The 13,638-nt window shown below is 44.7% G+C and overlaps 1 protein-coding gene across 4 annotated transcripts in view; it reads left to right on the top strand.

The window, feature by feature from the left end:
- Positions 1 to 13,338, top strand: part of VASH2 (vasohibin 2) — a 41,055-nt gene extending 27,717 nt beyond the window's left edge. For 3 of the 4 annotated variants that reach the window (XM_055371283.2, XM_004028380.5, XM_019030434.4), the window contains one exon: positions 10,255 to 13,338. In XM_055371283.2, the coding sequence (XP_055227258.1) occupies positions 10,255 to 10,327 (73 nt within the window). In that variant the 3' untranslated portion in view covers positions 10,328 to 13,338. Of the gene's footprint in view, positions 1 to 17; positions 75 to 10,254 lie in introns of all 4 variants that reach the window. The other variant, XR_002006648.4, reaches the window with a different exon arrangement.
- Positions 13,339 to 13,638: the final 300 nt, after the last annotated feature.

Below are 13,638 nucleotides of genomic sequence, written 5' to 3'. Positions count from 1 at the left end.
ACTATTTTGTCCTGCAGCCAAGGCAAGTGACCACCCCTGCGCCTGCAGAGGACAGCTGTTAGACTGCCTCAGTTGTGAGTGCAAAGCTATCCACTCTCCCGCTCCCCTCCTACCCTGCCGGCACATCAGAGTGGGCCTGGGAATGGGGAGAAAGACTGGGGAAGGGAGTGGTCGGTCACTCGAGGTCAGGAAGGAAGACCTGCAGGAAGAGGGGAATTCTCTTCCATCACCCTCCTCCCCCCACGCCCCAAAGTCGATCCCAGCCTCAGTGGGGAAAGCCTCAGGAGCACGGAGGTGATGGCTCATGGTTCAGTGAAATCATCAACTTTTCAAAAAAGGTGAAGAGTGATTGCCACCTGCCTCAGAATCCCCCTGACTCACACCCCTGCCCTTGAGCCCTTCCTCCCGGGTAAACATTGATTCCCAAAAGTCCTCCTTCCTAAACTGCTCCCAGTAGGTCAGAGTCTTTGGGGTTTTTTCCCCACAACTAGGGCCGAGTGGCTTTGGAACAGTTTGACCATCCACAGAGCCCAGTTGGCTTGTAGGTGCCCGCGGACAATTTTGTATGAGCAAATCCAGTAAGACTATGGTTATTCTTGGTGGCAGAAACCCTTGCCACTTCTTTTCTCTTTCTCCAGCACTTGGAGGTTGGGAGGGAACTCTAGAGGGCAGATCTCTCAGCTGAAGTTTCAGATGGATTGAGGTGTTTGAGGAGGGAAGATTCTCTCCCTAATTCCTCCGAAACCTTGACTTCTGAGTTGCAGGGCTGGGGAAGAGATTGCAGGGTCTACTGTGTAGGAGGAGAGGGAAGAGAGGTGCGGGACATGAGAGTAAGAAGAAGGGCTGTGAGAGGCCACAAGCACTGGAGCGCCAAGCCTCAGCTTCCCTCTCTAGATTCCAGCTCCCGCCATTCTGCCACACTAGAACTCAGGACAGCTGCGTTCCTGGAGGTATGTTTGGAGAGAAGCAGCTCCTCAGCTTCCACCCATGGCCTTCGCCAAGCATCCTTTTCTCTAGCTAATCTTGATTTTGGCGAGGAAATGAGAAAGTGACAACTATGGTCTTGACCCAATCACTCCACAAACTCCAGGAATCTTACTGTAAGATGGCCAGGACTAGGGTTTGATGACTCTGTCCCTGTGCTATTCTGTCAGCATTACATAAGGCCATCGCGTCATTTCTAAATGTGTTGGGTGTCATGAGGAAGCTTGGGAGGGGCCCAAAGGGTGGAAAATTACCATAACAGGCGAGAGGCCCATCAGCTGTGGGGTCCCAGTCCCTGTCTGCCGGGGATAATTTTAGTGGCATTATATCCCCAGCCAACTCCTCCCTCCAGCTGGAGCGACTTCCAGCCTTGAATTCCTCTCCATTTTTGCACTTGTCTAAATAATCCCTTTCGAGAGGAGGATCAGTGTCACTGGGTTGACAAGAATCAGCTGAGGGGGAGGGCAGGTGAAGATGACTGCGTAGCATCCGCTGAGACCAAGTTTCAAGAGGGAAACCAGGACTCCCCCACCCTTCCACCCACGGGTCCTTTCTCACACTCTGCTCCTCTGGGAGTGTGTAAAGCACCTACTACACTGAATTGTCAAGTTTTTTCCTGTGGTTTGTAAAGAGAAAGGGAGAGGGAGGTTGAGATTCATGTTTCAAAGGCCATCTGTGAACTTAAACCAACTCCTTCCCAGCCCCGGGCCTCAGAACCCTTGCAGCTCTTCACTGAGGGGTGTTCCCAGGGGTTCTCAACTGGGTCAGCTCTGGGAGAGGAGGGTTAGAAGTGTGGTGGGAGGGGGAAGCGTTTGCTTCTCACATCTTGGTAAGTGAGGAGGCTCCTTGTTAGGGCCGGGGGCCTGAGATGGTAAATGCCCCGCAAAGCCCAGGACCACCCTGCCCAATAAAGAACCGTTCCACCTCAAATGCCAACAGCGCCCTCACTGGGAAGCTTCAGCGCTCTCTGAGGTCCTTTCCATTTCTGACAGTTCATGACTCTTGGCTTGCTGCCTATGAGCTGGCCCTGGGTGAATTGGAGTGAGCAGATAGTGATTTTCTGGTTTTGCAGCCAGAGTGACCACGTGGAACATTCTTCTCAATTGAGGCCAGTGTTCCTGAGGACCTACGAGAACCTCTTCATCTTCTCTCCCCCGTGTGGCTGCTTTTTTCCTGCTGTCTCTCCTCCTGTTTTCTTTGCTGGTCACCTTTCTTTGCCTCCCCTTTTCTTCCTCTTTGATTTCTCTTCTTCATCACTGATCTCTGTGGCAGTTCATGGCTCCAGCGGGCTCTGTCCGCCCTGCTGGACACCCTGGGGGTCCCAGAGGTTAGTAAGCCCTGAAAGCCCATCTCCTTTCACTGCAGGGCCTTGAGCTGGACAATGGAATTCCTGCTCCATTCTGTCAGGAAAGATTACGTATGTCCAGACATCTGGTTGAGTAAGGGCGGAAGTTGTTTAATGAAGTCATTGAAAATAAATTTGATTCCATGGTCTAATCACATTGACTGGTGCCCAAGAAGTAAGTCTCCTTAGATCCCAAATGAGAAATATCCCCAGTGAGAAAAGGAGATTTCCTTAGGGTGGAAAGTAGAGGGAAGCAAACAAACAAAAAAGAACACGAGGAAGGCTACGAAGGGAAAAGCTAAACCGTCAAGATGGTGAAGGTGCAGTTTCTACTCCAATGACTGCCTGGTCAGTTCCCCCAGGGAAATTCATATGGCCCAGAGTCTCCAGGGATGCTTGGAGAAACCAAGATGGAATGATGGGCCTCATCAGGAAAGACCACCTCAGGCAGAGTGAGCCAGGAGCCTCTGTGAGCTCCCCAGGGTCACATAGGGTCAGACAGGGGCAGACAGGGTGAGGTTTCCTAGAGCTGAGGGGTTCTTGTCCCGGACGTCAGAGCCTGGAAACTGTGCCCTGGAATCTCCAACAGTTGGCCTATGGCCAGAGTCACCTGCCTGGGGAGGGCTCAAAGGGATGGGCACCGGCTGAAAAATCTCTTCTGGGCCGAATCCGTCTTGGCTGAGGTCTATGTTTACATAGCAACATCAGCTGTCTGCCCTGGCAGCTGCCAGCAGCGGTGCCTTCCATCAGGGGAAGCAAGGAATGTGAGGGAGGAGCGGACTGGCCTGGAATGAAGGTGACAGGTGTGAATGAAGCTTCCCTTTCCCTGTGTCCGTCCAGCTGAGGCCATGCTCTGTCTCTGCGGCCTACCCAGACCGGCCGTGAATCCTAAATCGGGGCCTGGTCTGACCTGATTCTGGCCAGACTCCACAAGAAGGGGGGCCCTGGGGTCTTTGCTTAAACTTGTAAATGCTGGGCCGAGAGCACCCCTGGTTTAATCTCTTCCACACTCTTAACATCCGGGATTAAGAGTCTAACGTTTACAGTGGCACTTTTCCCACACTTCCCTTCCTGGACTCCCGAGCCTGCAGGCTGTACCGCCAGTCTGGCCTTTGTGTTTCTGTGTGAGGGTGAGCACCTGCCGGCACATGTGCCCAGACATGGCCCTCAGTCAGAGGTGCGGAAGAGAGACTGGGTGGTTGAGGGAACCCTGTGAACTTCCTCTCCTCGTCCTGTTTCTTTTCTTAAACCTCATCTCTCCCAGATACACCCCTATGCATGTTCAGCCTTGGGATGTGGTGATGTCTCCACTCCATCACTTTCTGGTTCTGAGGCTTCTTGTGGCTGCACAGATGGCACCATCTAGTCAGGCCGAGCTCCTCCTCTGCACCGAGGCTGCCTCAGAGTGTGAAGGACTTGGTGTGCAGCTGTCAAAGTTGAGATAGCAGTTGCGGAGAGTAGTAGGATTTTTGACAGAATAACTTCTCTGTGGAACCACCACCCTGTTCTCCCTAGCCTACCTCCTGCTTTGAGCACCCTCCGTCCAGCTGGCTCCGGGAATGCAGACCTGTCTGTCATTGGGGTTAAGCGTAGCCTTGGGGCCAGGCCATCAAGCTTTCACCCTAGTTCACTCTGAGTCCATTTACGTCACAACAGGTGAGGCTGGGACTGTCTGTGCATGTGGATATCCTTCCTCCTGCAAAGTGAGTCAAAGTTTTCTACTCTTTTTCCCCTAAAACAAAATGTTGCCTGAGAACCTTGAAAAAAGAAAATTCTTTCATTTCTTTGCCTTGTTTGGAGGAGGATGGCAGGGAGGTGGGGTTGGAGAAATATATTAGTCTAAAATAATAACCCTGGATCCGATGAGAGGTTCTGGGCAAGTGCAGACCCGGCTGAATCATCATCCTAGTGCTTGTGTTTCTTAGAAATAAACCCCCTTGCAATATTCTAATTATAGCTGGGGGAGCACTTGGAAGAGTCCTCTCTATACACAATAGCTCACCCAGCTCTGGCTCTGAAATGAGCTGGCAAGGACTGAACGACATTTCTGGCTGGGCCCCACAGGCAGGTGGCATGCTGCGATAACCTACTTCTGCCCTATGCCAGCCAAGGAAATTGCAGCCACGGTTGCTGTAAAAGAAAAGGATTTCATCTTCTGGGCAGTTCACCAGAAATCTCAGTTTAGCTCATTTTCTGTCAGTATTAGCCCTTTTCTTCTCCTGGGTTCTGGGTACTTAGTGGAAGGTGGCAGGGGTGGGGATACAGAAGAAGATGACCTAGTCCCTTTCCTTTGGAAGCACTCAAGCTGTTGATGCATTCAGCTTAATGAGTAGGCAGGTTCCCCACATGGCTTTCAGGGGTAAAGCAAACCCACTCCAATACAGAAAATAAATGTTCTTCCTGCTTGTTAATTCTGAAAATGTTGTCATGGTAACTTGAATTCCTGGCTTAGGACTTTGTCTCTAAAATAAAATATCCCATGATAAAGGTAACAGATGATTCCCTATCATCCATTTACATGTTAGTGAGAATTTGATTGATAAGTACATATTCCACAGTGGGATTCATAGATGAATTTCCCTGGTCCCTCCTTTCAAATTGTTCACAGTCTCTGAGGCAGGTGTAAGGATTATGAATTGGCAGGATTCTGGAACAGATGTTGTCTTAGTCCATTTTGTGTTGCTGTAACAGAATACCTGAGACTGAGTCCTTTATAATGAACAGGAAATGTATTGGCCCATGGTTCTGGATGCTGAGAAACCCAAGATCAAGTGGCTGACATCTGGTGAGAGGCTTCTTGTTGCACTGTCCCATGACAGAGGGCAAAGAGAGGGAGAGAGGAAAGAAAGAGAGCAAGCACAAGTGTGCAAAGGGGCCAAACTCATCTTTTTATAAGAACCCACTATTGAGAAAATACTAATCTATTCATGAGGGTGATGCCCCCGGATCCACACACCTCCCACTAAAGCCCTGCCTCCCAACCCCACTGCACCGAGGATCGAGTTTCCAAACTCATGAACTTTTGGGGACACATTTAAGCCATAGCAAATGTACCAAAGAAAATGCCAGAGCATACAGAGCAAGTAGTGGATTGTGATGGTAGGGAGTCAGAAAATACTTCCTGAGGTTAGTGACATTTGGGATTGCCTTCTAAGGATGTGGAGATGTCGGGGAGAGCATTCTAGACAGGAGGCAGCATAAGCCAAGGTGCAGAGGCAGGAGTGGCCATGGTGTCCTTCTCAGATGCTTGGAAAGATGCTTTGAGGTGGCAGAGGCAGGGAGAAGTTTGCATTGTGGTTCAGGGTGTGGGCTCTAGATTCTGGGGACCAACTCTGGCTCCAACACTTGCTAACTGCATGACTTTGCTTTGAGCAAATTCCCTACCTTTCAGTACCTCCATTATCTCCTCTATAAAATGGACAGTACCAGTATCAACACCGTGGGTTATGGTGAGGATTAATTAATCCACGGAAACCTCTTAGAATGATGCCTGGCACATCATTAAGTGTCTAATAAATAAAAGCTATTTATAATGGTGATTTCCTGGTACCTGGAAGGCATGGGAAAACTTGTGCAAGTGCGAGGGAAAAGACTAAAAAAAGGAGTTCAAAGGTTCCCAAATTAAATTTCATCTATTTTCAAATGTGCCAATAGCAGAACACAGGTAATGGTAAAGAGTGAAGTTTAAGAAACACACAAACTACAAAAAATTTATGGGCTGAGGGGCTCCAAAGTGAGGAATTAAGGTGAGTGGCCAAAAAGTGGCTTCTCGAGGAGGTGGCAGGCGTGTGGCTAGTTAGCTGCAGTGATCCCAGTGAGCCTCCATGACAGGGATGAGCGGGTGGGCTTTGTTTTCTCCCTGAGCCTACCCTGTAGGCTGTTCTGGCCACTGACTTTCTAGGAGAGACTGTCGGGCACAGGACTGAGGGAGAGATAACAGGTCAGTGCAGATCTAGTCCAACAACTTGAAAATACTATGAAGCTAGTGTCTTATTTTCTTATATGAAGGGCAGCATATTTAGAGTTTCAGAAGGAGGAGAGATGTGACTTGGTGTTGAGGAAGATGCCAGGCCAGGAAGGCAACATATGTAAGAAAGCTTCAGAAACTGGTATGAGCTAACTGGTAGGTCCTACAAGGACCGTGGAACAAGACAGTCTCTTGTTAAGCACATGCACTGCTTAATTTTCAGAGACAACAGGAGGTCTAAAGAGCTACCATGGCTTAGGTCCTACATAGTTTGCAGGGTTACAGGGAAGAAGACTGACTCTTGAAGTGAGTATGACTCCTGACTTCATTTGGACTATGGCCATTCCTCCCAAGTTAGAACTTGCTAGGACCATGTTCTCCATACTCCACACAGTAACCTTCCTCAGGTTGACTTAGCACCCACTGTTAGTGGATCAGGTTTGGCTAAGGTTAGGTGTAAGCTGTAGCTTAAACATAATTCACTTTTTTTTTTCTTTTTTGAGATAGGGTCTTGCTTTGTTGCCCAGGCTGGAATGCAGTTGTGCAATCTCAGCTCACCGCAACCTCCACCTCCTGGGTTCAAGCGATCCTCCCGTCTCAGCCTTCCAAGTAGCTGGGACTACAGGCGCATGTCACCATGTCTGGCTAATTTTTTTTGCTCTTTTTTTTTTTTTTTTTAGAGATGGGGTTTCACCGTGGTGCCCAGGCTGGTCTGAAACTCCTGGGTTCAAGTGATCCTCTCTTCTCAGCCTCCCAAAGTGCTGGGACTATAAGCATGACCCAGCGCGCCCAGCCATGATTCACTTTTATGTAAAAGCAGCTCAACAGAGGTGGAAACGGGCTTCCTGCTGCGCTGCCATCTTTAGAGACCATCTTTTTTTTTTTTTTTTTGAGACAGAATCTCACTCTGTTGCCCAGGCTGGAGTTCAGTGGCACGATCTTGGCTCACTACAACCTCCGCTTCCCAGGTTCCAGTGATTCTGCCTCAGCCTCCCAACAGGAATGCGCCACCATACCCGGCTGTTTTTTGTATTTTTAGTAGAGACAGGGTTTCACCATGTTGGTCAGGCTGGTCTCAAACTCCTGATCTCAAATGATCCACCCACCTCAGCCTCCCAAAGTGCTTGGATTACAGGCCTAAGCCACTGTGCCCAGCCCTAGAGACCATCTTGAGGTCCCCACTCCAGCCATCGCTTCCATGTTCCCATCAGCAGGAAGAACAAAGGAAAGAAAAAGATGAAGGGAACATACCAGTTGTCTTTTGAAGACGTGTCCTGCTAACTGCCACACCACACTTCCATTTAAATCTCACTGGCTACAACTTAGTCTGAGGCCATGCCTGGGTACAGGGAGGCTGGAAGATGTACTTTGTATTCAAGGCAGCTATGTACCTAGCTAAAAATCAGGGATGGGAGACAGGGGTGTTTTATGCTAAAGAAGGGAAGAATGGATGTTGAGGGGCAACTAATAGACGCTGCTGCACACAGATCGTTAGATAAATCAGTTATGAAAATCTAATACAAATGTAGTTTATATTTGGATAAAAAATATATGCTTACCTAGTTACAAAACCAGGAAAGGTAGTATGGAAATAATATTTTATTAGCTCTAGGAAATGACCTGCATTTAATCTTTTTCTAAAGCAAGGAATGCATAGGTACTGCAGGTTTATCCTTTTGCCTTATCCTGCAGGCAAATTGAATTTTTGATTGCTGAATTTTCTACAAGTGGGGCACACTGTGGAGCAGTGATTTACTTTTCTAACCACATTTGCATCAGGCTGATGCTAATGTATGGGGAGTCTACTTGAGAAAGTCTCAAATTAGCTATTTGTAAAGATGACACCACCTCAGGCAAGGAGACAAAATGGAGGCTCACTTCAGGCTTTATGAGAGAACCAGATGCATGTGGACTCTTTAAATCTGACTTTTGTGTAAGAACCCTAGTTCCGTCCACATTAGTGGGCTGAGGGCTAGGGTAGGAATATAAATTTGAATCCCCAAGCAAACATGTGTTCCTTTTCCTGTCAATCCAAGAATGGTCCTCATAGTGTCATCTGGGGGCCACTCCTCCAGGCCTGTAGCAGTGGCTTTGTTTAAGGGAATAGCTAATCTCCAGGGCATGCAGAGGCTGGAGGACACCATCCCCTGAAGGATGGAAGCCTTGAGCTCTGATACAATGAGCAGGAGTCTACACACTGAAGTGTAGGGATTTCTACTGGCAGTCAGCTGTGTTAATTAGCATCATGTGTATGTCCCAGTCGCTATGGGGAGAGACACAAAGAAATAAGAGGCATAATTCCTGACCGATAGAGGAGGGCACATGGTCAAGCTAAGAAATAAGGCCCATGCAACAGATAAGTAAGGTTACAAGTGATTTGAGTAGGGCCTAGTCAGGGATGGTTTCTTGACCACCTTGAGCAGTCAGGTTTCAAAGGGAATGATCAGACTGTTGATGACTATTCCTTCCCATTTCAGAGAGAGAAAGAGAGAGAGAGAGAGAAGAGGTAGTGGAATTGCTGGCAGAGATTAATGCCATTCACTGAGCTGTGCTTTAGATAGAAGCTAGCTGTTGATTTCTAGTTCTATCAACATTGAATTAGTTGGACCACTTTTATGCCAGGGAAAAACCATTAGCTGTTAGGAAATCTTTCAAGGGCATAAAATAAGAAACCTTCTAACAATTATATTTTCTTTTTGGTCTTTTTTTTTTTTTTTTTTAATACTTAAGAACAAGGTTTGGCTGGGTGCGGTGGCTCACGCCTGTAATCCCAGCACTTTGGGAGACCGAGGCGGGCAGATCACCTGAGGTCAGGAGTTCGAGACCAGCCTGACCAACATGGTGAAACCCCATGTCTACAAAAATACAAAATTGGCCAGGTGTGGTGGCACATGCCTGTAATCCCAGCTACTCAGGAGGCTGAGGCCGGAGAATCACTTGAACCGGGGAGGCAGAGGTTGCAGTGAGCCAAGATTGTGCCACGGCACTCTAGCCTGGGCAACAAGGGCGAAACTCCGTCTCAAAAACAAAAACAAAAACAAAACAAAAACAAGGTTTATGTGTAACCTAAACATGTCCTTTTCTTGCAAAAATGGATGTGAAACTTTTGAATTAGAACTCACTAGCCATACTGAATATCCTAAACTTGATTCATGATCTCAGTTCTCTCTTATCCAAGGTGAGAAGAGGCTCATTAAGAAATGGAAAAGTTGTAAGATACATTGTGAGATTGTTTAGGCATAATCGTATATTGGAAGTCATTTAGGACGCATCTTTAATGAAGACAGATGATGTGCTATTGATGTGAATGTTGTATTTCCCAGCTTGAAGTACTTTCTCACATGACTTTGCATAATTGCTTAGTTGTAGTTTTATCTTGGAAGTGACTTTAGCACGTTTCTAGGGAAGAGATGTTTTGCCACTGAGTGATTTTCCACACTGACATGCTTTTTCAGATGAATCCTAAGATTCACCTTGATTTTATACATTCAAGCCTGAACATTAACCTCTCCCTGGGAACGTGAGTCACCTTTGATTCCTGGGCTTCCTCCAGGACACGAACACTAGGAAGCCAATGTTTCAAGGAGAATTTGACTCAGATTCTTGGCTCTACTGTAGTGTATGTGACTTTTAGACCCTTGCAAGGTTCAAGAGTACTGGGTTTCAAAAGCTATAGTGTGACCAAAGTCAGGCTTAAAGCTGCAGAAGCTCATTCCACACCCTGAAAACTTTTCTGAACTCTACATTGAAAGTCTGTTACAATGTTCCTTAAAACCTTTAAAGGTGGACTTAAGAACAAGAAGTAGAGTTGTGAGCTAAGGCTGGCAGGGTGGGGGAATGGGAGGATGAGACAAATATCAGAAGGATTAGAAAAACCGAGTAGAGGACCTTGAAAATGCTGTTGTCTTTCTTTGTCCCATCCCCTGTCCTCCACCATATTTCTGTCTTTTACCCTTAGGCCTGCACTGCCTGAAAAGAAGGTGGCTGATCTGAGCACTCTGAATGAAGTGGGCTATCAAATCCGAATTTAGCCAAGCCATACCGGCCAGCAAGAGGGTTTCTGTGGTGCTTCTCTCTGCACTTTACCCAGCATCTTCAGGAGGAACTGCAACTATTTATTAAGAACTTGTGAATTTTATTTTTAAGGATTCACCTGGAAATAGAATCTGAGTGGGTGGTAACCATTAGCTTTAAAAAATTCACTAAAAGGCACCATGAAAAGGCTGAAGTAATAAGCCCCACTGGGGTTGGACTATGTCCCTCACTCAAGATCTTAAGGATAACCACCGTAACTGAAGTTTTATATTTTTCCATTTACCTACTTTCTTTTACTTGCTTTGAACATTATGCCTCACCAATAGTAAATGTTCATGAAATAATCTCTTGAACTTTTTTGGTATAGTAAGGTAACTCTAACAGTATTACTGTCTTTTTCAGCAATAACAGAAAGCAAAAATGGGTGGGTTTTTTTTTAAGCAGTTATTACCTCAGCATTTTGACATCAGATATGCAAACTTAATGGCGTTTTGTTTTTTTATATTCTATTTGTATTCTTTCCCCAGTATTTCCCATGGGGATCTCCACAAGTTTGGAGTTTTTTCCTGGTGCACACACGTGAGGAGATTTAAGGTACTATATGCAAGTGTTTTACTAAAAAGCACTGAAATTCTTCTGGCAATACAAGAACCATTTTCAGGATCTTGGAGTTACTTCCTTCTTAATCTTTCTTAAAGCATTCACTGATGTTTTTGTTTTTTCAAAATGAAACAAAAATATCACATTGAGAAGCTAGTCTATGTTCTGTCACTAACATTTAAACTTTGCAGACTCTAACAAAAAGCACAAGAGGTCGCGTACTATTATACAAATTTAGCAGTACTGGATTTACCTCTGACACTAACACACTCAGGCAGAGACCAGGAGTGATCAGCAGGTCTTCAGAACCAAAAAACCTTTCTGTTCACATTTCATCTGATTTTTAAACTGAGACAGGCTTTGATTCTTCTGAAGGATGCCAAGAATCAAACTAAGGGAGGACTCACTGTTAAAGATGTGTTCTGATGTCTTATATTAAGACCAAATGTGACATGATGTGATTTTCTTCCAGTACTTTGCTTTTAGGTACCATTTCATGACATTTTAGGAATGAGTATTGGAAAATATAAAGAATTAGAAAAGCAGCACTTTTTTTTTAATGGAAAAGTCTTTGGTCCAGTGTTACACCTTATAGTGTAATTCAGTCCCTAAGCACAGAATGAATGTCTGGCCTGCCTATGGTAGTTACAGCGTAACCTCTGGCTGCAGACCACACAGGACAACCCTAACAGCCTAGTCTTGTATGGTATAAATATCAACAGTACAGCTTCGATTTCATTTGCTTTATCTTAGCAACAATGCCAACTCAGGAGAGCAGACGGCCGATTTCAGTGAAGTCTGGTAGAAAACAGATGTTATTTCAGTCTCAGTGCATCTCCTCTGGCTTTCTTTGACTGAAGGTGTTTATAGGAAGGAAGTTAAAAAAAAAAAAAGCTCATTGAGATTCTTTACCAATTCTTTACAAGATTTCTGGGGGTGACAGGGAAAGCAAAAGGACTTCAAAGCAAAAGGGTGCACAGGAGCTTACTTCACCCTGAAAATCAGTATTATTAATGAAAAGTACTGTTTTCTTAAACAAGTCGAATGTCCTTTAGATGAACAAGACCAAGTGTACATCTCCATTAGATTAAAATGTAGCACAGGGTTAAAAATTATCAGTTTAATCTCTTTAAGAACAGTATTATCAGAGTTTAAAATGAGTTAGCTCTCTTTATCTTCACACAGCAAACCCATTCGCAGCCTCTTGGCCACATGTATTCAGATGTTTGAAATAGTGAATCATTTCATTTTCATTCTAAAACAATACTGACTTAGCCATATACCTTCTGTCTGTCAATCTGAAACTTGCTTACATCTAATAAGTAGACCTCTTATAACACTGCAACCATTCTAAGAGCTGGAATTTATTTTTGCCAAGTATTAAGTACTGTTACATCTAAAATACAGAATGTCAAATGGTTGCATAGCTTGTTTCCCACAACAAGGAGGAAAAGAACAGGAATACAAACTCTGTAATATGCTGATATAGAAGCCTTAGAACTGCCAACTGGCTTGATGGTTCAATTAGTAAGCTAATTTCTCCCACACCCGCTCCTTGATTTTTAGACTAATTTTCCCAAAGCAAGGTTTAGTCACACAAACTTGAAAGTACATTTAAAATGTTCTTAGTTGTCATCCTACTTTTATTGCCTATGGAATATGCTAATTTCTAAAAAAAAATATGGGAAAGGCACCAAACCCCTAAATTCTAGTGCAATAATTTAAAAAACAAAAACAAAAACAAAAACAACATGTTATTTGCACCCCCCTCCCAAAGCTGATTTTAAGACTGGCTAGAATTCAAAATATAAAAAATAAAACTATGAAGTGATTTGAAATCAGTTTTAAAAAGTTCTTAGTGCAAGAGAAATTTTATGTTTAAGCCATCATGGCAATATATGCAAAGTTTAAATGAATGACAGAAATCTTGATTTTAGACTGTATGTTGTGCTGTTTTGAGTACACTTTATTTCAGAAAGTGATATTTAGTATTTTCTATACACTCTGAAATCATGAGCATTTCACTTTTTCTAAGTCAAGTATTTCATAAGGATTTTATTAATAGATATTGGTAAATAGAACTTTGGAAATCTTAATTCAGAATTCTTACTATACCTGAGTCTTTTGTAAGCTATAGTTTTATGTACAACCTTGTACAGTTTTTTTGACATACAATTCAGAACTTTGTTTATTCTCCTGGACTTTGTTCTGGCCAATACATTTTTTTTTAAATCTTTAAGAAGAACTGTGATTGTTTTAGTGGGTATTTTTCTAAGTAAATGAAAACTTGTATAATGGTATTTTAGAGAATGCCAGATAAGTGCATGTTTCAAGTTAATGTTTTTCTCATCACTTGTATGTTTCTAACACAGCATGGGACTTTAATAAAACCATCCTGGAAACTTAAGGATTGTTTTTCTTCTAAATATGTAAGATGTGGCCGGGCTCAGTGGCTCAAGCCTGTAATCCTGGCACTATGGGAGGCCAAGGCGGGTGGATCACCTGAGGTCAGGAGTTCGAGACCAGCCTGACCAACATGGTGAAACCCTGTCTCTACTAAAAATACAAAAAAATTAGCTGGGCATGGTGGCGGGAGCCTGTAATCCCAGGTATTTGGGAGGCTGAAGCAGAAGAATCGCTTGAACTCGGGAGGCGGAGGTTGCAGTGAGCTGAGATCCCACCAATGTACTCCAGCCCGGGCGACAGT

Source organism: Gorilla gorilla, chromosome 1 (assembly GCF_029281585.2).
Source record: "Gorilla gorilla gorilla isolate KB3781 chromosome 1, NHGRI_mGorGor1-v2.1_pri, whole genome shotgun sequence".
NCBI lineage: Eukaryota > Metazoa > Chordata > Mammalia > Primates > Hominidae > Gorilla > Gorilla gorilla.
Note: the sequence above shows the minus strand (reverse complement) of the source record. Positions and strands in the feature narration are given on the sequence as shown.